Below are 22,115 nucleotides of genomic sequence, written 5' to 3' on the forward strand. Positions count from 1 at the left end.
AAAAAAAAAATTGACCCATGTCACTTTAGTTTTGTGTATTTCACTGTACATAAATTATATTTCAATAAAATGCATTAAAAAAAATCAAGGGGTAATGATGTTGCCTGGGGAAGAGGGCTTGGAGAGGTTCAAGATAAATGGCTAGAATACAATATAAATAAATAAGCACACATACACACAAAAATGAGGGTGGAACAGAATACATCTAACTGAAGCAATCAGAAAAAGATTTATGGAAAAGAGAATGTCTGAAACAAGCCTTGAAGGATAAAAGGATACGTGGTGAGGAGGAGGCTGAGGCATTCCTAGCAGTAGGTTCAGAAACCTGGCCTTCAGGTAAATACCTATTACACACACCAGGAACCTCTCACCCCCAGTCAGTCCAAACGCATGGAAGCAGGGAGTTCAGGTATTTTAGAGGGCCCTGGAAGGAGAGGCTGGCCTGAGGCTATCAAAGTCCTTGTGTGGCACACTGTCCAGTTCAATCAAGGCTCAGGAGGCCTTTATTTGTTTTAATGAATGGGTTTTGCTCAACTGTTAGCCTAAAAAAAACTCACTGCCATGGAGTTGGATCTGACTCATAGCGACCTACTCCTTGGGTTTCCAAGGTAGTATCTCTACAGAATTAGACTGCCCAGTCCTCCTTCTGAGGAATGGCTGATGGGCTTGAACTGCCAGCCTTCTGGTTAACAGTCAAATGCCTTAGGCACTAAGTCACCAGAGGTATAGTTAATACTAAACATATTCAGATTCAACAAAAATCACCTTAGTAAAAGAAAGTTTTAACAATTATCATTTTGAAACTTAAAGCAGTGTGGTATATCGGGCAAGGGTATCAGCTTCAGGGTCCTAACAACAACAAAAAAAAAAACAAAACAAACTTACTGCCATCAACTCGATCCAACTCATAGCGATCCCTCCTTGGGTTTCCGAGGTGATATCTCTACAGAATTAGACTGCTCAGTCCTCCTTCTGAGGAGTGGCTGGTGGATTTGAACCGCCAGCCTTCTGGTTAGCAGTCAAATGCCTTAGGCACGATACCACCAGCTCCAGGACAAGGAGGTGCTCTTGGGGAGCTCTCTGAGCTTATGTGCTCACCTGTGAAAAGGAATAACATCCTCTACTTTGCAGGGTTCCACTGAGGAAAAGAGATAATGCTTCAGCAGTGTCTGCCATAGTGTTTATTAGTTCATAGTTCAATACAGACAGCTTTGCCTATCTTTAAGAAAAATAATACATAGGAGAATAGAAGGGCTGTGTATGCACAGGGAGACAGCTGGGGGGGCAGGAGTGCATAGGAGGGAAGGACACAAGGAAGAGGTGACAATGGGGAGGAAGTGGGAGGTGAGCTGTTGCACTGTGGTAAATTGTAGTCAACATCATGAGGCAAAGTGCATGTGAGCTGCTGTATGGAAAGTGAATCTGCTCTGTAAATTTTCACCCAAATCACAATGAAAGGAAAAAAAAAAGAAAGAAAGAAACATAAATAGCGGCAAAGAGACCCATTTAGCTTCTAGCAATCAGGAGAAAAGAATCTTTCATCAGTGTTTGTAAACTCTACAAACATTGGTCTGTGGTCACTACCAAAGGACAATTCCCACTCATCGATAATGTATAAAGGCTGAGTGGTCCATTCAACTTTTTCAATCACACATCCACCACTATTCAATATTCCATTAAACATTCACATTTTCAAATACAAAGGTATATACATATATTTATCTCCAAAAACACATAAGAAAAAAAAATTCACCTGCACTTTCAAGAATTACTTCTTTATTTTCCCCAGAACTGACCGTGACATGACCTTATTTAACAAATATCCTTTAAAGGCCTACTGCTTACTATTTGCCAGGGTTCAGATTTAGCAATGTCTTACTTTAAATGAGAAATCTTACAGGAACAATTAGAAATACAGAAATAAGCCTAACCATTTTCTTAGTCACTGAAAGAACCCTAGTTCCTCTATAACAATCTTCCCTTCTCCTTTCTCTCTCTGTCACGAGCCCCTCAACGGATGAGTCTCTCTCACCAACTATCCAGTTTTTAATCCTAGTTGCTGGCCTAGTACTTAGCACAACAGTTCTCCATCCTTGCTGTACAATGAGGTTTCCTCTGGATTCCAAGCCCCATGCCCTGAATCAGCAGGCGTAGGGTAGGCCTGGGCCTTCTAAAGGTGGTGGTGGTGGTGGTGGGGAACCAGCACAGGCAATTCTAGGCTCACATACCTCGAGAATCACTGACCTACTACTATTCAGGACTCACTAGAGGCCTATTGGATGCAAGCAGCCTACAGTCCTGATGATTCTGCCTATCAAATGTCTCATGCACCAAATCAATCTCTTATCTTCCTTTTCAAAACTTGACCCTGCTCTTGCATTTCTTAATCTAATTAGTGGTAACTCAATGCACATACACCTCCAGGATAGAAATCTGAGGGAATATTCCATTGGTGAGAAACCTCAAAATGAACTTCAATTTATCTTTCTTCTTCACTCTCTACCTTCAATTATCACTAAGTCTAATTCTATTCCGCAATGTGTCTGAACCCCAACTACCACCCACTGTCCTAGTTAAAATCGAAGTTCAGGCTACTTCAGTGGCTGCCTATGGGTCTTTTGCCTCCTGCTCTCCCATTACACCCACTGTATCTATCAATTTGTTTTAGTTTCTTACAACATTGCTATGTTCATGCTATTCCGCTAATCAAATATTTCTATACTTACATACTCACCTGCTTGTATACGTAAAAAAAAAATTCTCTAGAAAGATACATAAGAAACTGCTAAGATTGGTCTCTTGGGAGAGAAACTGGGTAGCTAAGAAATTAGGGTTGAAGGGAAGGCTTTTCACTGTGCACCCTTTTATACCTTTGGAATTTTGTACCATCTGAATATGCTGCCTCTTCAAAAACTGCCAAACCAACCCAAAACAACAAAAGTATAAACATCTTACATAGCTTCCTACCCAAAAACAAAATACCCTACTCCTTAACACACCAAATACGACCTTCAACACTAATCTCAATCAATTCCCAAAAGCACCCCTCTCCTCACCCCACCAGCCCAAACCACAGTTTTGTAAAAAATAAAAAACAAATTGATTCAGAGGGTGTAATGGGAGAGGAGGAGGCAAAAGACTACAAAACAGCTGTAGTTTGGGAGATCTATTTCTGTGCCTTCAATCTGAAGACTCAACCATTCTTCTCCCCACTTGCTTCAATGTACTGAAAAACGTGTTTTGTGTACTGTTCCTATGCCTATGTTTGCCTTCCCCCTGGACTAAGGAACTGCAGGGTGGAAGTCTGTTTTGTTCATTCTGGTCTCCACAGCACTGGTGAGGGACTTACAAACAATAGGCAAGCAGGAAACAATGAATTCAGGTGTTTGTACTGAAAAGTGCGAACACAATGGTACACTACTTTTCACACCCTGGAGGAGTACTCACCCAAGATGCTCCTCTCAGGGACCACAGTGAGAGGATCACTGGAAGAGAAGTCTAGAAACACTACTCCCAGCTTTCCCTGCCACTAACTGGCTGTAGGATACTGAATAAATGACAAGCCTAAGCCTTAGTTGTCTCATCTGTGAAATGAGGGGAAGGAGGGCAAATTAGGTCCTTTTTCAAGGCCTAAGATTCTGGAATTCTAAATCACACCTCAAGAAAAAGTAGCCTATTTTAGAAATTATAAAGATTAACAGATGTGGCTATACTTCACATTTCACACACAGTACCACATTTACTGCATAAGGTAGTTTTGAAGCAAATCCATTTCAGCCTTCCCAATGTATCCCTGCTTATCACACTGCTCCATGTACATTTTCAGAGATGTACCAACAATGATAATGATGTCCTTTTACTTCAATTTTAACCTCCTGATGGAAAAGTTTTGGTCCTTTAAAATGCTGGAAAAGTTTTTCTCCTTTAAAGTACTCCCTAAAAGTCAAACCAACAATTTTCAATTTGAAATTTTGATAAAAAAGAGATGGATATAAATTAGTATTAATTGACTTCCTTGAATTAAAATAATCTGTAACTAAGTGAATACTAGAATGTATTTACAAGCACACTAACCTTGTTATGCAAATACCACTAACTGTTCAGTGAATTCTGTGTTCATTAACAAGAAAAACAATGATAAGATCAAAGGTGCCCCTCAAGAACCAAATGAAATGTACTTTTAAAAACACATGCAGAAGACATCCCTGTTTAAACTTTCACATTTCACAGAAACACTAATTATCACATAACCAATTAGTAGTCAACCTAGAGACGGTGGACAGTTTCCAGCTCTTATGGAAAAGCTCAAATCTATTTTCTTACCCAAAACTCTACCCAAACATTGATGTGAAAACAGAAGCACTTTTTGTCTGCTTGATTCAGCACAGCCAACCTTTTGCATATACCTCAAATAACAGTGCAGATGAACTCTAAGTCAGAAAACTTAACATCATTAAAAGATCAAAATGTACAGTCATAGCAGTCCAGAAAGAGATAAATTCCCTTTCTTTCCAAAATAGTCTATTAATGAGTAAAAGAAAATCAGTGCAAAAACATGTTGATATTAATCTGAGTAAAACAGTACTGGATCCTTCAACATAAAGCATTCTTTGTAGTAAGTCACTTTTGTAGTCTCTGGCAAACTTTTTGGAGTCATTTTGTAGTCCCTGGGATTCATACCAACAATTCAATCAATTCTGAAACTATTCACCAGCTACAAACTTCTTCACATCAAAAAATCACTGTTTAAGAACCTAGACACACTCAAGATCAACAATGAGCTTACTGACAAGAGCAATCTTATAGCAACTGGCAATATATAAAGTGATACGTTTCTGGAGGGACTATGGTAATTAATATTTACATCAGAGGTCTTGCAAATGTCATAACCTTTGACCAAGGACTTACTCTTCAAGGAGTTTATCCTAAGGAAATATTCAGATGTAAAGAGTTATTTACTCTAATGTTATATTATAATAGAAAACTGGAAAACAATCTAAGTAACACTAGGGGACTGGTTAAATAAATGATGGGACTATCCATGCAGTATTGTATGACGCAGTTATGATTATCAATATGGAAACATGCTCAAGTTACATTTAATAAAATTAATATTACAAAGCAGAATACACATTTACTCAATTCCATTTAATATAAAAAGTCCTCAACTTACGATGGATTCTGTTCTGACGACTCCATCTTAAATTGGTTCTGACACTTTTTATTTAGTTAGCTAGTCAGTGTTCATTATTATTGCCTTCAAATTATCAGAAGCTTTATAAATCTGCTCTTTATTTGTCTTTATGAGTGGGCATGAGAATGACAGCATTAGCAAATTATGTGCTACAATACTGTATTGCAGTAAATATTACTAACAATAAGTCGTACCAAAAACAAACAAAAAACCAGATGCTTGTAAGGACTCATACGTGCAGTTTGTTATAACTCCAATATGTGGTAAGTAGGAGACTACCCGTAAAGTTGTTACTGTTGCTATGTGCCGTTGAGTCTGACCGACTCATAGCGACCCCTCCTTGGGTTGGCGAGGCAGTATCACTACGGAAGTCGATTGCCCCATCTTCCTTCTGAGGAGTGGCTGGTGGATTTGAACCACCAGCCTTCTGGTTAGCAGTCAAGTGCCTTAGGCACTATGCTTCCAGAGCTCCTACCGGTAAAGTGTATATAGACAATTGTATACACACTGATTATAGCCAAGTTATGAGTTACAGATGTTTTATGCTGTATATTCCTGAACACACGTTACTTTTATAAGCACAAAACAAAACCATTTATTTAAAAGCACTAGACACACTAGAAGATGATCCAGGTCCCAACTCTATTAGCTGTGCTGATCTTATTAATGAGGGAACAAGACTCAGATAAGAGATAAGAGCAGTTATTTCATAGTTAAAAAATTAATAAGGTAGAATATAAAAATGCTTTGTAAAATCCAAAGTATACAAAGTTCTGGTAAGACGGTGGAATCTTCTTTTGTGTGAGATACTAAACAAATGCTCAGGAGAAGCAGGGTAAAGCCATTACTCTGCCTCCCTCCCACCTACCCTAAAATCTTGTTCGGGATATTATTCAAAAGCATTTATCATTTCTTTTCTTCTTTAAATTTTTAAGCTAAACTGAAAGAGCCTTGCTGATTGCCAACTCAATTTAAATTTAGATAAATAATAAGTTAGTTGTGTTATTAGCCAAATGCCCTCTGCCGTGGAACAGTCTTTCCAAAAAGTCTTGATTTATGGTGTGATTTTGTGAATTGTTTAATGGGAAACAATGATTTTAGATGTCAAGGAGATAGAAAATATCTACCAGACTTTTTAAAATATTTGACACCTCCCAACTGAATCGATAAATTTTATCACCAAAGACAAAAATTAGAATCTAGGGCACCATTTCTTAAAAAGAGACCAAAAGTTAACTAATTTTGAAAGGCAAACCCACAAAGCTCATCTTTTTTTTAACCGATTATAACATCTTGTTTGAAAGGCTGTTTAAAAAATAAAATACTACTTACTTGCTTTCCCAAAGCATCTTCCTGAAAATTTTGAACCCCAAACTACCTGAATATTGAATTTCATGGAAGTAGGATTGCCCTACAGATAATGCACTAGTCCCAGATAAGGCCTCTTCAAAGACATGGGAACCTATATGAAATGAATTCGATACTGTGCTTGAACTTGATATATAGCATTTGATATATTCAAAGGACATGGCTCTAGGTCAAATATTTGACCTAAGGCAGTGCTTCTGGAGTCCACCCTAGTACAAACTCCATTTGGATACTGTTGTAACCATTCAGTTTATGTACTGTCTAGTCTCATACAGCAGTGCTAAAGTTCAGGGAACAACCTCCTTCTACCCAAACCCTTACTCCCTCAAAAAAAAAAAAAAGACGAAAACCACACCAGCTAACTTCTGTAGCCTACCTTCTCCTACGGTTTCAAAAAACCTCTTTCCAAAAACGTATCTTCTAAAAAGTACAAACAGTTGTGTTTCTAAAATTCAATCACTTGCTCTACAGAAAGGATTCACTTAAATCCTCTAAAAGGTTATTAACAAATTGAGAGAGAATTAGAAGTTAGGAACATTTAAAATTAAGCTTGAGAATCTCTAGATTAAAGACTGAACAAAGGAAAAGCAGCTCTCAAAGTGTAAAAAATGAGAAAGACTAAAAATGTACCTTACAAAAAGTACCAAAAGACCCCCAAACCCACCACCATCAAGTTGATTCCGACTTATAGCGGACCCTCTAGTAACACAGTGCCTAAGGCACTTGACTACCAACCAGAAGGCTGGCGGTTCAAACCCACCGGCCACTCCTCGGAAGGAAGATGGGGCAATCTACTTCCACAGTGATACTGCCTCGGCAACCCAAGAGGGGTCACTATGAATCGGGTCCGACTCGACGGCACATAACAACAACAACAACCAGACAGAATAGAACTGCTCCACAGGGTTTCCAAAGCTGTCCTTTACGAAAGCAGATTGCTTCATCTTTCTCCTGCAGAGTGGCTGGTGGGGTCAAACCACCAGTGTTCTGGTTAGCAGCCAAATGCTTTAACCACTGTACCACCAGAGCTCCAGAGGAACCGTATGACCCAGCAATTCTACTTCTAGGTATACATACAACCAGGAGAACTGAAAACATATGTTCACACAAAAGCCTGTACATGAAAGTTCATAGCAGCGTGATTCATGACAGCCAAAAAGAAGAACCAACCCAAAGTCTATCAACTGATGAATGGATAAACAAAACGGTATACCTGTACTAGGGAGTATTATTCAGCCATAGAAAAGAGTGAAGTTCTGATACATGCTCCAACATGAATGAACCTTAAAAAAGTCATGCCAAGAAGCCAAATATATGAAAACTCCACAACCGTAAAATCCAGAGAAATAAAAAGTAGATTAATGGTTGCCAGGAGTTGTTGGGGATGGGAGGAACAGGGAGTGTCTGCTAATAGGTATGGGGTTCCTTTTTGGAATGATGAAAATGTTCTGGAATTCAACAGTGACGAAGGTTGCACTGGAGCTCTGGTAGCATAGTGCCTAAGGCACTTGACTGCTAACCAGAAGGCTGGCAGTTCAAACCCACCAGCCACTCCTCGAAAGGAAGGTTGGGCAATCTACTTCCATAGTGATACTGCCTGGGCAACCCTTGAGTCAGGGCCGGGGCCGACATGATGGCACACAACAACAAACACCACCACAATGGTTGCACGACCTTGCAAATATACCAAAAACCACTGAAACCATGTGAACTATATATCTCAGTTTTTAAAAATTCAATCAAGGTTGTATCTGCTGCCATCAAAGTAGAGCAAGCTGGAATTTTCACTTTCAGAAAATAGAAATATGACTATATAAAAGGAGACTAGTTTTCTGACACAGCTTGAAATCTAGCTGAGGGAAATTCCAAAGAGGACTTGTTAAAAGGCTGAAATTAGCACATACACACTCTCCCAAGGTGATTATTTTAAAGGCCATCTCACTTTCAGATACAGCCAACACTCGCCAAGTGGATTCGGACTCACAGCGACCCCATCAACACTGTGCTCCACAGGGTTTTTGACGGATGATTTTTTGGAAGTAGACCAGGCCTTTCTTTCAAAACACCTCTAGGTAGACTCAAACTCCCAACCTTTTGATTAGCAGTGAAATGCATTAACCATTTATTTGTACCACCCAAGGACTCCTTTTAAATATAGAGGTTCTACCAAATATATTAAAATTATCATGAGTCTTCAGACACACCAAATTCACTTACTAGTTAAAATTTAGATTTTTATTTTGTGCAAACAGTCCTTACAATTTAAGACAACTACTTGTAAGACTGGCATTACTCACAAAAACACTTCAAAATCCTGACCACAATCAAAACCAGATCCAAAGGCTGGAATCTGAAATTGTTTTAATTTCTTTTTTAGGTTTCAAGTTAAATCAAGCTTAAATAAATATCTCACAGTTTTATAAGAATTACTTTACAACTCAACAGTCAGAGGTCAGAATTTACATGGCAAAGACTGTATTACCATTTTTTAAAGAAAATGTTTCAGTAAATTGTGGTTTAGTATGCAGGAGCTTCGTTACTGTTTCAGTTAGGAGTTGTAGAGTGAATAAAGAAGTTGTTAAGTGCACAAACACACACACACACACACTCCAAGGGGTAAAGTATTAGAAGGACGGAAAAGTACCAAACGACAGGGCTGTTTTGAACTCACATCATCTCATCTAGAAAATCTGACCAGCGGAGTAAGAAAAAGAGTACTGCAGATGGAGACTCTAGATGCTAGTTCCAGTTCTGCCATTAGTTAGGGGAATAACCTTAGGGAAGTCTGTAGGCCTCTGCTTACAGTGGTGCATCGGGTAAAGTACTCAGCTGCTAACAGAAAGGTCAGTGGTTCAAACCCACCAGCCGCTCCACAGAAGAAAGATGGGACAGTTCTACTCCGTCCTGTAGGATCATTATGAGTCAGAATTGACTCACAGCAGTGGTTTTTTGTTTGTTTGTTTAGGAAGCCATATAGAGAAATGAGAGAACTCATGATTAGCCACAGGGAAAAAGGAAAAAGAAAAGTGTACACAGTTTCTGCTGGTACTGGTTTACTCCTGTTGGACCTAATGAAGACTAAGTACCTTTGCTAACTTTCCAAGGGATAGGAAGGAGTGGTTCCTATGTGTCACCACACCCACCATAGTTGGTTTTTCCCAAAACAAATCCAGTGGGGACTCTTCAAAAAATGTGAAACACCAATTACTTTTAGTCTGAATGACTAATTGTTGTTGTTGCTGTTGTTATGTGCAGTTGAGCTGGACCCGACTCATAGCGACCCCCTCCCTGGGTCTCCAAGGCAGTATCACTAGGGAAGTAGATTGCCCCATCTTCCTTCCGAGGAGTGGCTGGTGGGAATGACTAATAGGGCAGATCAATTCTAAATTAAAGAAACAAAACAGTTTTCTCTTGCTCATACCCAAAGAAATAAATAACTTTCATTCTAAACAGTCAAGAGCCCTATTTGATCACAGTGAATAATCTAAGGTGCACAGGTTTTTGCAATAAACAGTGTCAAACCAAAGAAAAGGAATTATCTACAAAAGACCCAGAGCATTGAGGCTCAAGATAACTTTATTATTATTCACTATAGCCTTTTTTATGGCATTTCACTTTCTATCCCCTCCTTCTAGAGTGGCAAACACTATCAGAGACTCGTGAGACTCATCATCTCTTTCACAGCAAGATAATCAGACCAGTTTATGCTGGCATGGTGCCAACGAAATAGAAGGCACCATCATATGAACCAACTCACGGCAGGCAAGGATCAAATGAGGCTAACTTACCAAGTTGTTACACTGGCTTCCAAGACTGCTCTTCAGAAGAGCTCCTCCACAACAGACAGCCCTAGAGAACCTGTTCCTATTGTTTAACCTTGTGATATAAACAGTTTACAGAAATTTGGCCTTGAGGTATAAACTATACAAACACAATTCTTGTGATGAATCTTCATCAAATATGGCTGAAGACTGCTCTGAGTCACATAAGCAACCATCTGTCTAGCACTGCCTGGTGGCATTCCTTTCAGGAAGGGTACAGAGCTATGCGTTTAATCTGGTATCCGTGCATGGACCGCTGGGTGGTTCAAGGATGGGTTCCACGGGTCAGTGAAGTCTCTCAAAGTCTACACAAAATGTTGTCCCTGTGTTTCCTGGGGACAGTGCCCTTGGGAAGTCAAAAGATTCTCAGAGGAGGCTTTGAAAAAAGGAAAGTTAAGGATCACTTATTTAGCACTAGATATAAAACAAAAAATCTACTGAAGTTGCACCATATGAATAAGATTTCAAGTAATCCCTGTTATTATTCAAGGTGCAAAATAACAAAGGGTGCCATCTTTTCCAAATAAATAAAAAACTCTGATGGGCAGAACCTTTGCCCCTTGAGAATCAGGCAGTCTGCTCCCTTCCTCCTCTAATTTAGATGAGGAAAATGAGACCAAGCAAGACTCTTGCCCACGATCCAGATCACAGAGCTAGCTGGTAAGTGGCAAAGCTGAACATCAAACTAGGCCGAGTTTCTGTCAGGATGCCAGGACATGAAATTATATTCATACTTTTTTCATAATAGGTTTGACCAAAATTTCCCATCTCCTTAAAAAAATACCCCATTCCACTAAAAAGCAGACCTTCTAACTTGTTAAAATAAAGCTTCAGCATTGGAATTATACACGACGGTGGGAAAAATCTATATATAGACATATATATATGTATATTCCCCAAAATCATCAATCAAGTCACAAATTTTTCACAAAATCCAGCATGACAGTTATAATGCAGAACATTAGTGACATGTATCTATTCCCCAAAATCATCAATCAAGTTATAAATCTTTCACAAAATCCAGCATTAACAGTTATAATACAGAACATTAGTGACATGGTACCCCCATCTTGATGGCAACCTGAAAAAGCAGCACAGGTCACAAGCTCATTGAGAGGCCCTTCTAAATGTAATGGAGAGACAGCTTCTGACAGTCCTTTAAAAAAGATACTGAGTCAGGGGTCAAGCTGACTTCCAATTGGGTTTGTATAATTTCAATCGCCAACGTCCCAATCTTCTAAAGGGTCTCCGTTGTTGTTATGTGCCATGAAGTACAACCTGACTCATAGTCGGACCCCTCCTTGGGTTTCGGAGGCAGTATCACTATGGAAGTATAGATTGCCCAACCTTCCTTCCCAAGAGTGGCTGGTGGGTTTGAACCGCCAGCCTTCTGGTTAGCAGTCAAGTGCCTTAGGCACTACTCTACCAGAGCTCCTAAAGGGTCTCTAGTGTTGCCTAAACACTAAATCATTTTTTCTAACCTGAGTAATGGTGTCATTCATAAATTAAACTGAGGACAATCTTTCCAGTCTCATGTTCACAAACACGACCTGTCGTAGAAACAAGGATATCAGGCAGTTATTCTGAGATCTGATTAAAAAATAATGACGGTCATAAAAATCTTTCTAAAGAAAAGTTACAGAACTATTTGTTCCAATGCCAAACTTTGCCTCGGCACATGAAATTTAAAGGAACCAAAAATTCTCACCTGAAAAGTGAAACCAAAGTGACATTTGAAGCCTAGTTCAATGTCAGCATGCCCTTCAATTTCAAAGGAGGTGCTTTATTCATTAGAAGAGATTCAGACAAAGAAAATCAACACTTAAGAAACCTACGGCACACACAGCGTATCCAAAGACACACATTATGGGAAAGTTTCTGACTGCTTCTGAATTATATTTAGCTCCTTCTGCCAGCGCCCTCCCCAGTCTCCCACCCCAAAAGGTGTAACTGGAAAAGGCCTTAAGAAGCACCTGTGGCCTGGAGAGGTTTAACCTTAAGGCTTCCAGAGCTGCAGCAGCCCAGAAACAGGTACTACCATTCTATTTTGGGTAAAGGACACTCTCTTCCATCCCAAGTGACCGCAAGCCGGCAAGACCAGTCTGAGAGAACGCATTGCGAGGAATTTTCACCAGGCCCGCGGGCCCCCTCTGCGAGACTCCGAAAAGGATGGAGATCGGGTCGCGACTGAACCGGCGGCTGGCCGCCCGGGGCTCACCACACACAGCCTGGCCGCTGGGGATCTCGGCAGCCCGTGGCCTGGCCGTGGCGTCAAGAGCACGCGCGAGAGGAACAGGGATCCCCGGGGACAGAGGGAAGAAGAACGAGGTGAGGAGCCCGCAGGTGTCGCCAGTGGAGGGAAGGAGATCGCCTGGGACCAGCACAGACAAGTGATTAAGAACGCGGCTCTGGACTTGGACGGACAGGTCACATTTTGGGCTCGGTGACCTTGAACACGTGCTTCGACCGCTTTGCGCCTTAGTTTCCTCGTCTCTAAAATGAGGGCTGTACAGGCGGAAAACGCACCTCCAAGCGCTTGGCGCGGCGCCTGGCACATGGTAAACGCTCCATACATGTGGGCTGCTCCGGGCTCTCAGGTTCCTCTCGCCAGAGGAAGCGGGGAAGTCCCGGGCAGGGGAGTCCCCAGGAGGCGGACCCCGGGCTGAAGTCAGGGGAGAGAGACCGGCGGGCAACTCACCGAGCACGTCTGCCGAGCGGTGCCGGGCCACGAAGCACGCGTCGTCCCCGTAGCACGCGCCCTTCTTAAGGAGGCCCTTACGGAAGTCCTTGCCAAAGCCGCAGCCGGCCGTCACCAGCCCGTAGTCGCAGCCGCCGCCGCCGCCGCCCCTGGGGTCGGTCTGCGAGAGGCCGCCGAGTACCGCGCGGGCTACCAGCCGCCCGTACGAGAGGACTGAGAACATCGCCGCCGCCGCCCCCCCGGGGAGGCGGGGGGCCCGGGGAGCAGGAGGACGCGGAGGCCCGGAGCCGGCTCTCTCCTCAGCCGCAGCCGCGCCGCCGCCGGGGCGCTCCTCAGGGCGGCGCGCAGTCGCCGCCGCTGCCCGACGCGCGGGGCCTCGCACGCTCTCCGCTGCGCGCACGGGAGCCAGAGCGAGGTCAGAGCCGGCGGCTCCTCCGCCTCAGCCAGATTGGGGTCCCGGCTGCAGCCGCCGCTGCCGCCGCCATCTTCCGCTCCACTAGCGTGTTCCGGGCCGCGCCGGCAGCACCACCCCCCTCTGACCACGCCTATAGCCCCGCCCACGATTCGCGGTCTCGGCCTAAGCCCCACCTCCTTGGGCCCGCTGCCCTATGCAGTCACCCAGGTCGAGCGTGCGCAGAGGGTGTGTACACATTGTCTCCTAGGAATTGTAGTCCGCGCGTTGTAGTCGCTTTTGACTTGACTGTCAAGGATTCAGAACCTGGGGAGATTAACCTAGGCCAGCTGCAGTACCCGGTTTGAGAATTACAAGTGGGTTGTTTGAAGGTTTTTCCCCTATTTTTTTATCTTTACCTTTTAAAGCTATTGTTTTAAATCATGGCACCATCTGTTTGAACAAAAACATGAAATCAGCACCAAGTCATACATTGATTCGGTAATGTTGTTGTTGTTATGTGCCGTCGAGTCGGCCCCGACTCATAGCGACCCCTCCTTGGGTTTCCGAGGCAGTATCACTACGGAAGTAGGATTGCCCAACCTTCCTTCCGAGGAGTGGCAGGTGGGTTTGAACCGCCAGCCGTCTGGTTAGCAGGCAAGTGTCTCAGCCACTATGCTACCAGAGCTCCCATGATTCGGTAATACACATATTGAAAAACTGAGGTACAGGACATCTAGAGACATGTCCGCAATTTATATACTGCTTGAGGGGTAGCAATCTGGAGGGACAGAAGAGACTTTTTTGTATAGTCCTTCAGGAAAAACGGAGAAAATGTTGTATGTTCCCGTAGACAATGAAAGTACAAGTGGGGGGAGGGACAGTGATGGAGAACTGAGCACAGCCACTGCAGACATGTTACACAGAAGTGTTTCATGATTTGCAAAATGGTTCTGCCAATTTAGGAGAAAATTTCTTTACTGCAAATCTTAATTTGGTCTAACTGGCCAATGAGGTGTTCTCCCAACCTCTGGCTTGGCTGCCCACAGGTCATGAAGATTCACAAGATGAGGCCCCTTTTCTCTTTTCACAGCTGCCACCTCTTTTAGTCACAGGGACAGCCCTTGGCAAGAAAAGCGGCTCTCCTACTTTGTTTTCTTAAAGCTCAGCTCTAACAAAGACATCCTGTAGCCTTCCAGATTTTGACTATTAGCTTTGTTCTAAAGTTTTAGGTTAGATAAAAGCTAAATAAAATGGGGAATTTGTAATCTTAAGGGGGAGATTACTTCAACAAAGATATATTTTAATATATGTGTATGAATGTGTGTAAAGGTGCCTTGGTGGCACAGTGCTTATGTGCTTGGCTGCTAACCAAAAGGTCAGTGGTTCAACCCCACCAGCCACTCTGAGGGAGAGATATGGCAGTCTGCTTCCATAAAGATTTGTAGCCTTGGAAACCCTATGGGGCAGTTCTGCTCTGTCCTATAGGGTCCTTGATGGCAATGGGTATGAATGTATATCAACATTAAATTCTTTATCATGCTCTATGAAGGCATCTAACCGCTAACCAGAAGGCTGGCAGTTCAAACCCACCAGCCACTCCTCGGAAGGGAGACTAGACAACCTACTTCTGTAAAGATACTGCCTCGGAAACCCAAGGAGAGTCTCTATGAGTCAAATCAACTCGTCAGTGAGTTTGGTTTTTGATGAGGTCATACACAGTGGAGCCCCTGCACACCTCTTCCACTCTATTTGGTGTCATGTCCCCTTCACTAACTGGCTCTAGCCAATGGCCTTCTTTACATTCTTTGACCAAGCCTCGCTCACAGCTGCTTCAGGGCCTTTGCTCTTGCTCTTCCTTCTTTTCACAAGAATCTAAGTCCATTATCTTAGGGTCTTTGTGTTCTTCATTGCTGTATCCCCACAATATATGGGCACACAGTAAATATTTTAGTGAATGAATGAATATTTCACTAAATTCTAAACTCTCAAACGGCAAGGACTATTTGCCAGGCTATTACTAGAATTCAAAGCAATGCTAAACACACAGGAGGGGAGTTTGTAGATGTCTATTGATTTTATTGAATAAAAGAAAGAATGAATGAGATACATGTTTGTCAAATCAAAGAATGATGGAATGGAATTCACAAAATTGCAATTTGGGGCCAATAATCCAATTTGGAATAATTCTTACTTTTATTGAAACATAAATATGTGCCACTTTGAAGTACTGGTCCTTTTCCAATTCACTTCTGGCAGGACTGTACTGACTTTGAGGATTCCCATCTCATTCTTTAAACTGATTTATTTTATACCTTTCTTAAAACAAATACACGCACCCAGGGGAGGCGGAAGCTCCAGGAGCCCTCCGCTTTGGCACTGACATCCGTGGCAGCTATGCTAAAGGTTCTTCTTTCAAGCACAGACACGATGACCAATCCTAGCCAGGCTGTCAGGTAATTCTACCCCAAGGACAAACTTTTTAAAAGAGCGTGTCAACCCCTATTCCTTGCCCTGTCAAACTCCTTCAGACTCTTGTCCCTTTCATTGTCAAGGTATATATTATCTAACTTCCGTGTCACTCACAAGAACCGGTTGGATGGGATGAGCAGGAACATAAAACGTGACTCTAGAGCTTATAACCTCCGCTATGACCAACCCCCCCCCAAAAAAAATCCACTACTGTTGAGTGGATTCCAACACATAGCGACCCTATAGGAGGGAAAAGAACTGCCCCATATGGTTTCCAGGGCTGTAAATCTTTACAGAAGCAGAGTGTGGTATGTTTCTCCCACGAAGCCGCTAGTGGGTTTGAACCGCTGATCTTTTCGTTGGTAGTCCAGTGCTTTTTTGTATAGGCACCAGGGTACCTTCTGCTCCAACCAGGCTGCTGTTTTCACAGTGCAATGATACGGATGCCTTGAGTTTCCAGCAGAAGTGTTTCTGGGGAAAAAGCTGCTCAGAGAAGTACAAGGCTGACAATCCTTTCTCAAAAGTCTCTTGCACTTTTTGGAAAGGAAGAGATAAGAGCCTCAGATGCCCTTGGATCATTTATTCTAATGTCAGCTCTGAAAAGTTTCAGAGGGGAAGCCAGGCGGAAGTACTTTCAGTATCTTCCCGTGCCCTCCCCCATGGCATTAGCCATGTTTGACATGTTGCTAGACTTTAAAAGACTGAGGTTTTCTTCCTTAACAGAGTTAACATTCCTAGCACTGCAAGGATTCCTGGGAGGTCAGCTGTCACTCTCAGAGGAGAAGTGGTAAAAATACCATCTATGTTCCCAGGGCACCTCTGGGGCTTTAGGAAAGAGCTTTGCACTTGAGTCACCCCTAGCTCCTAGGAGCTTCCCAGCTCCTAAAAAAAGCAAAAAAAAAATTCCTTGGTGAGGTTTTTCTGCCAGACTGGTACTGGGATTGCATCTGATTCCTCTGGGCTTACCTACTCAAGAGGAGTGCACCATTAGATCATGGCAGGGTTTCTCAATCTCCCACTGGTGACATTCTGGGCCAGGTAATTTTTGGTTGTTGTGGGCTGATCCATACCCTGTAGGGTAAATGCACTGTCCCTGCCTTCTACCCACTAGGTGCCAGTAGCATCCACCTTCCCAGCTAGGACAACTAAAAATGTGTCCAAATATGGCCATATGTCCCCTGTGGGGTAAAATCGCCTTCATTTTAGAAACACTGGTTTCACACAAGTGAACAAATATTTGGCGAGCACTTGTTATGTCTGAGGGACCAGGCTAGGGACAAAAAAAAAAAAAAAAACACCAGCCGGTGCCCTCATGGCCATCACTGTCTTGTCAAACAAACAAACAAAATCCAAACCCACTGCTGTTGAGTTGATTCTCACTCACAGCAACCCTATTGGTCAGAGAAGAACTGACCCCATAAGGTTTCCACAGTTGTAGTCTTTATGGAATCAGAATGCTGCATCTTCCTCCCACAGCACCACCTGGTAGGAGGGCCAAAATAAACAGAGAACATCAGTTCAAATAAGGAAGGGTTCTTGGGAGGTGAAACGCAATCATTGGGGTAGGGAAACACTCAAAGGCACTGCATGAAGAAAGGTGAAATTCACGAGAGTGCTGAACAGAGACAGTGGTTATGAGGAGGAGGTCTGGCCATTCCACGAAGAAAGGAAGCTCAGTGAACATAGAGTGTGATTGGAAAAGACCAGGTAGTCTAGTGCAGCCCATCTGAGGGTTGAATGAGGAATCATGAGAAATGGGGCTGGGAAAATAGTTTAAGATCTATTTGGCCATAAAAAAGGAAAACCATTAATAAATGCTATATCGTGAATGGACCTTGAAAACATGTTAAAAAAGGAAAAGCATTAATAAATGCTATACCGTGAATGGACCTTGAAAACGTGTTAAGTGAAAGAAGTCAGTCACAAAAGGATTCCATTTATACGAAGTACCCACAATAGGTAAACCCATAGCAACAGGAAGCATACTGGTGGTTGCCAGGGTGGGGAGAAAAGGAGAATGGGAAGTGACTGCTAATAATAGGGATGGGGGGCTCCTTTTGGCCAATTAGAGCATTGTATTCTCTTAATCACAGTTATTGGTCCAGAGAGAAGTCATATTTTGCAAGCCAGGCCAATGAGACTTGATTCCAAGACTTTTTTTGAAAGTACTAGGAAAGAGAAATTCTTACCAGTGTTGCTAAGATGGTAGGATGCAAGCTTGGAGCTGAAGGTGGCCTTCTTTGCCATTTCTTGGGAAGAAACAATGAAGAAGTCAACACGGGGCAGCAGAGCCTAGAGATGTTGAGACAGACGTCTGGTGACAGTGACTGAACCCCAGAGTCAAGTTTTGCCCCTATTTTGCATAACCTGTTTTGTCTGGCAAGGTTACGAATCCTGACAAACACATCATGAGACCTAGGTGTCATGACCACAATTTTCAGATGAAGAATAAGTTCCCAAACCAAAGACAATTGTTAGAAGGGAATTTACCCTGTGTTCCTCAGGATCTAACAGATTGAAGAAAAACTTCCAGGCTTGTTCTCTCATTCCTCCACGAGGTGAGTGACTGGTTTGATTGCGAGAGCATAAGTATGCTCCCCAGTCCCCTTCTCTTTCTCTGGGGCCTGACCTTTAGATACTGATGTTTTTGTGGTACCCCCCACCAATGTCCCTATGGAGGAAGCGGGCAGTGACCCCATCTGCTTGTGACTACTGGGTAAACCAGTTTAATCCAGAGGGTGGCCTGCGGAGTCTATCAGCCTTATCAATAAAGGGATATTTATTTATTTATTTACAGCTGCCTGATTCCTGTACTTCTCAGTGGGTTTAGAATTTGGAAAGACAAGACAGAGAAGGGCATAATTATCACCCTGTAAAATCTCAACATGTTAATTTTCTGTTCAGTAGACCTTGAGATGCAGGCACAAGGACTGCCATTTGGGGGCTAAAATAGCACGTGGGGATCAAGTTTCTGGTGTAGCCAGGGCTGTAGGCTTAAAGGTAATTATGGGTCAAGTGGATTCTTGACCTGGGCAGTTTGTGACAGCTACAGTTATTCAGCAGGATTTTAACTGGCAGAGGCCTGAGTACAAGGGCCTCTGGGGCAGGCCTTGACCTCACCGGGTGAGCATGGCTTTGACCTCAGCAGGCAGCCAGGACAGGGATTAGTTTATTGGGGGAAGGGTTTTTCTGTCCCTGGGAAGGTTAACCTTAAAGTGGCCAGAGCTTTGGTTTACAGTCGTTGAGGTTCTGGTGGGCAGAATATTTTTACTTTTTGTAGAGTGCCTCTTTCAGCAAGCCCTTAGGCTGGAACTTTAACTAGCAAAGGCAGCTACCTGTGAGACCCTAACCTTTCTACGCCATGAACACACGCGTGTGCATGTAGACACGGCAGAGTTAGCTGCTCCATCACTTCTTCTGTAGGTTATCCTGAGCTCTGTGGAGGGGCTGAGCTCTTGAATTCATCGACGCGTCACACACTAGTAAGGCTCACCTCACTCCTGGGACCTCAGGTTGGCTCTAGTTTGTTCACTGCAGAAACCTTGAACGTGGCTTTGGATTTGAGAAGCCAGACTCTGACTTCATCCACAAAACCAGGTGCTGTCAAACTGACTCTGACTCGTGGCACCTCCAAGGAGCTCTGGTGGCATAGTGCCTAAGGCATTTGATTGCTAACCAGAAGGTTGATGGTTCAAACCCACCAGCCACTCCACGGGAGGAAGTCTACTTCTGTAAAGATTTACTGCCTGGGAAACCCAAAGGGGGTCGCCAGGAGTCAGAATCCACTCGATGGCAGTGAGTTTTTTTTTTTCATGGTGCCCCCACGTCTGCCAGAGCAGAACTGTGTTCCCCCAGGTTTTCAATGGCTGAGTTCCCAGAAATATATCATGAGGCCCTTCTTCCGAATGCCTCTGGGTGGACCTGAACCTCCAACCTTTTGGTTAGCAGTCGAGTCCATTACCATTTGTACCACCCAGGGACTCCGACTTTACCTATGGACTGACGGTACATTTTATTAACGAAACAAAAGAGAAGAATGGGGCCCCTTTTCGTACAGGTGATAGGATTCCTTGTGAATCGAAGTAGAGAAAGGGAATGAAAACCCAAAAGCTGAGAAAGCAGCTAATGACGTCTATGCCTGGAAAATTCTGTGGGAATAAATTTGCTCATGAAATCAAAGAGGAACCAAAAAATTAAAATACATATATACAAATCAATAGATACATAGATATATGCTGTGTTGCCGGGTCAGAACCAGTGTAAGAGTGCAAAATAAAGGAAGACAGGCTGAGTGAAGTGGAGGATGGCAGGCACTCTTGAAAAGTAAGGCCGTTGTCTTAGCAGACAGACCAGACAGATCTAAAAGGAAAACAGGGTTTTAAAGACTCAGCTACATAGCTATTAAAAGAAAGATGAGACTCACACATGTACTGAAACTACACATATGTAGCACATATATGCTACATAGCAGAGAATAATAAATGGCGTGAGAACATTAGTTATCTCTCTGGAAAAAAAAAAAAATTGGACCCTAAACTTCTACTATACACAAGAATAAGTAATAGGTGATAGAACAAATCTTTAAAACATTTAAAAACAAGTATAAAATATTCAGATAAGAAATGATGGCTTTAGTAATATTTTTTTAAAAAAAAGCTAAACCTGTTAAGAACAATTTTTTTAAAATCAATTTGACTACACTGAAATTTAAAACTTCTACACAACAAATAATACCATTAAAAAAACCAAAAATGTGAAAACACAAATCTCCACCCCTCCAAAAAAAGATAAACCAGACTGAAAGAAGATATTTCTAATGCCAAGAAAGGATTAATATCTAGAGTACACACAGAACTCCTTCACATTAATAAGGAAAAAGAAACAACTCAATAGAAAGGAATTTAAAAAGAAGAACATAAATGCTGCCCAATGGGGGCATTTTAGAATCAAAAACTGAATGTTCAGTAAGCATATGAATAAACCCCAAATCTCACTAGCAACTGGGGCATCTGAGGGGGGGAGGCAGAGACAATGTCTCTGTAAAGGTGTCATTTGCACTGAGACCTAAATGAAAAATTGAGGAAGATAGTCCCACTGTTCCAGCTCTGGAGGACAGGAACAGCAGGTGCAAATGTCCTGAGGTAGGAATAAGTGTGGTTGGTGGAGGAGCAAAGGCCAATGTGGCTGCAGTGTGTAGAGAATGATGGGAGGGGTAGGAGATGAGGCCAAGGAGGTACACAGAGGGCAGAGCTGCAGGGCCCGATAGACCACAAAGACGGCTTTACACTAAGGCAGTGGGAAGCCACTGGAGTGTTTGATCAGGGAAATGATGTAACTGAAGGAAAAAGCAAGGCCTGGTTCATTTAACTGCGGTGTTGAAGCATTTGTTGAACATACCTAAGACTTACACTTGCTTTAAGGAGTGAATTTGAGGTGCCCAGGAGTCCAGCAGTGCAATCAATGCAGAAATGAAATCTAGAGATCAACTTTGAGATTTTTCTCAAATTTTCATTTAGGTCTCAGTGCAGATGACACCTTTTCAGAGAGATTGTCTCTGCCTGTCCCACCTCAAATGCCCTGGTTACTAGTGAGACTTGGGGTGTATTCATATGCTTACTGCACATTCAGTCACAGAATGACTCTACCCATAACTCCTTTTTGGAGCTACAAAGCACTATACCTTATTTGGTGGTGGTGGTGAGGGTGGTTTAAGGGAAGTTGTACACACCTTTTTTTTTTTTTTTTTAATGTCTTGCCATAAACACAAAAACTCTGTCCCCAGCACAGGGGCTTTCTCTCCCTTGAGTTTAACATCAGAATGGGATGGAGGTGCTATTTCCCTTTCTTTGTCACCTTCCATGATAACACAAAGGTCTTGGTTAGTTAATGGGCTTTTCTGCTCATCACTGTTGTGATGGTGTGCCCTCAAGTCAGTCCTGACTCATAGTGACCCACAGGACAGAGTGTTTCCTAGGCTGTGATCTTCCTCTTCACAGAAGCAGATTGCTAGGTCTGGCCTCCTAAGGAGCAGCTGGTGAGTTCAAACCACCAACCATGCGGTGAGTAGGCAAGTGCTTAACCACGGTGCCACCAGAGCTCTTTGCTTATCACCAAGGCACAGCAAAGTAACAAACAAGGATGTCAAAAGGTAAGACAAGATTTTCATTCAAA

General features: G+C 42.8%; 1 protein-coding gene across 1 annotated transcript in view; it reads right to left on the reverse strand.

Annotated features, from left to right (window-relative positions):
• PPTC7 (protein phosphatase targeting COQ7) overlaps positions 1-13,304 on the reverse strand; it is a 64,861-nt gene extending 51,557 nt beyond the window's left edge. The window contains exon 1 of the mRNA XM_007938164.2: positions 13,082-13,304. Coding sequence (XP_007936355.1) covers positions 13,082-13,304 — 223 coding nt within the window. The remainder of the gene's footprint in view (positions 1-13,081) is intronic.
• Between the last annotated feature and the right edge of the window lie 8,811 nt (positions 13,305-22,115).

Source organism: Orycteropus afer, unplaced genomic scaffold (genome assembly GCF_000298275.1).
Source record: "Orycteropus afer afer isolate SDZICR_OR568_19922 unplaced genomic scaffold, OryAfe1.0 scaffold00048, whole genome shotgun sequence".
Classification (NCBI taxonomy): Eukaryota; Metazoa; Chordata; class Mammalia; order Tubulidentata; family Orycteropodidae; genus Orycteropus; species Orycteropus afer.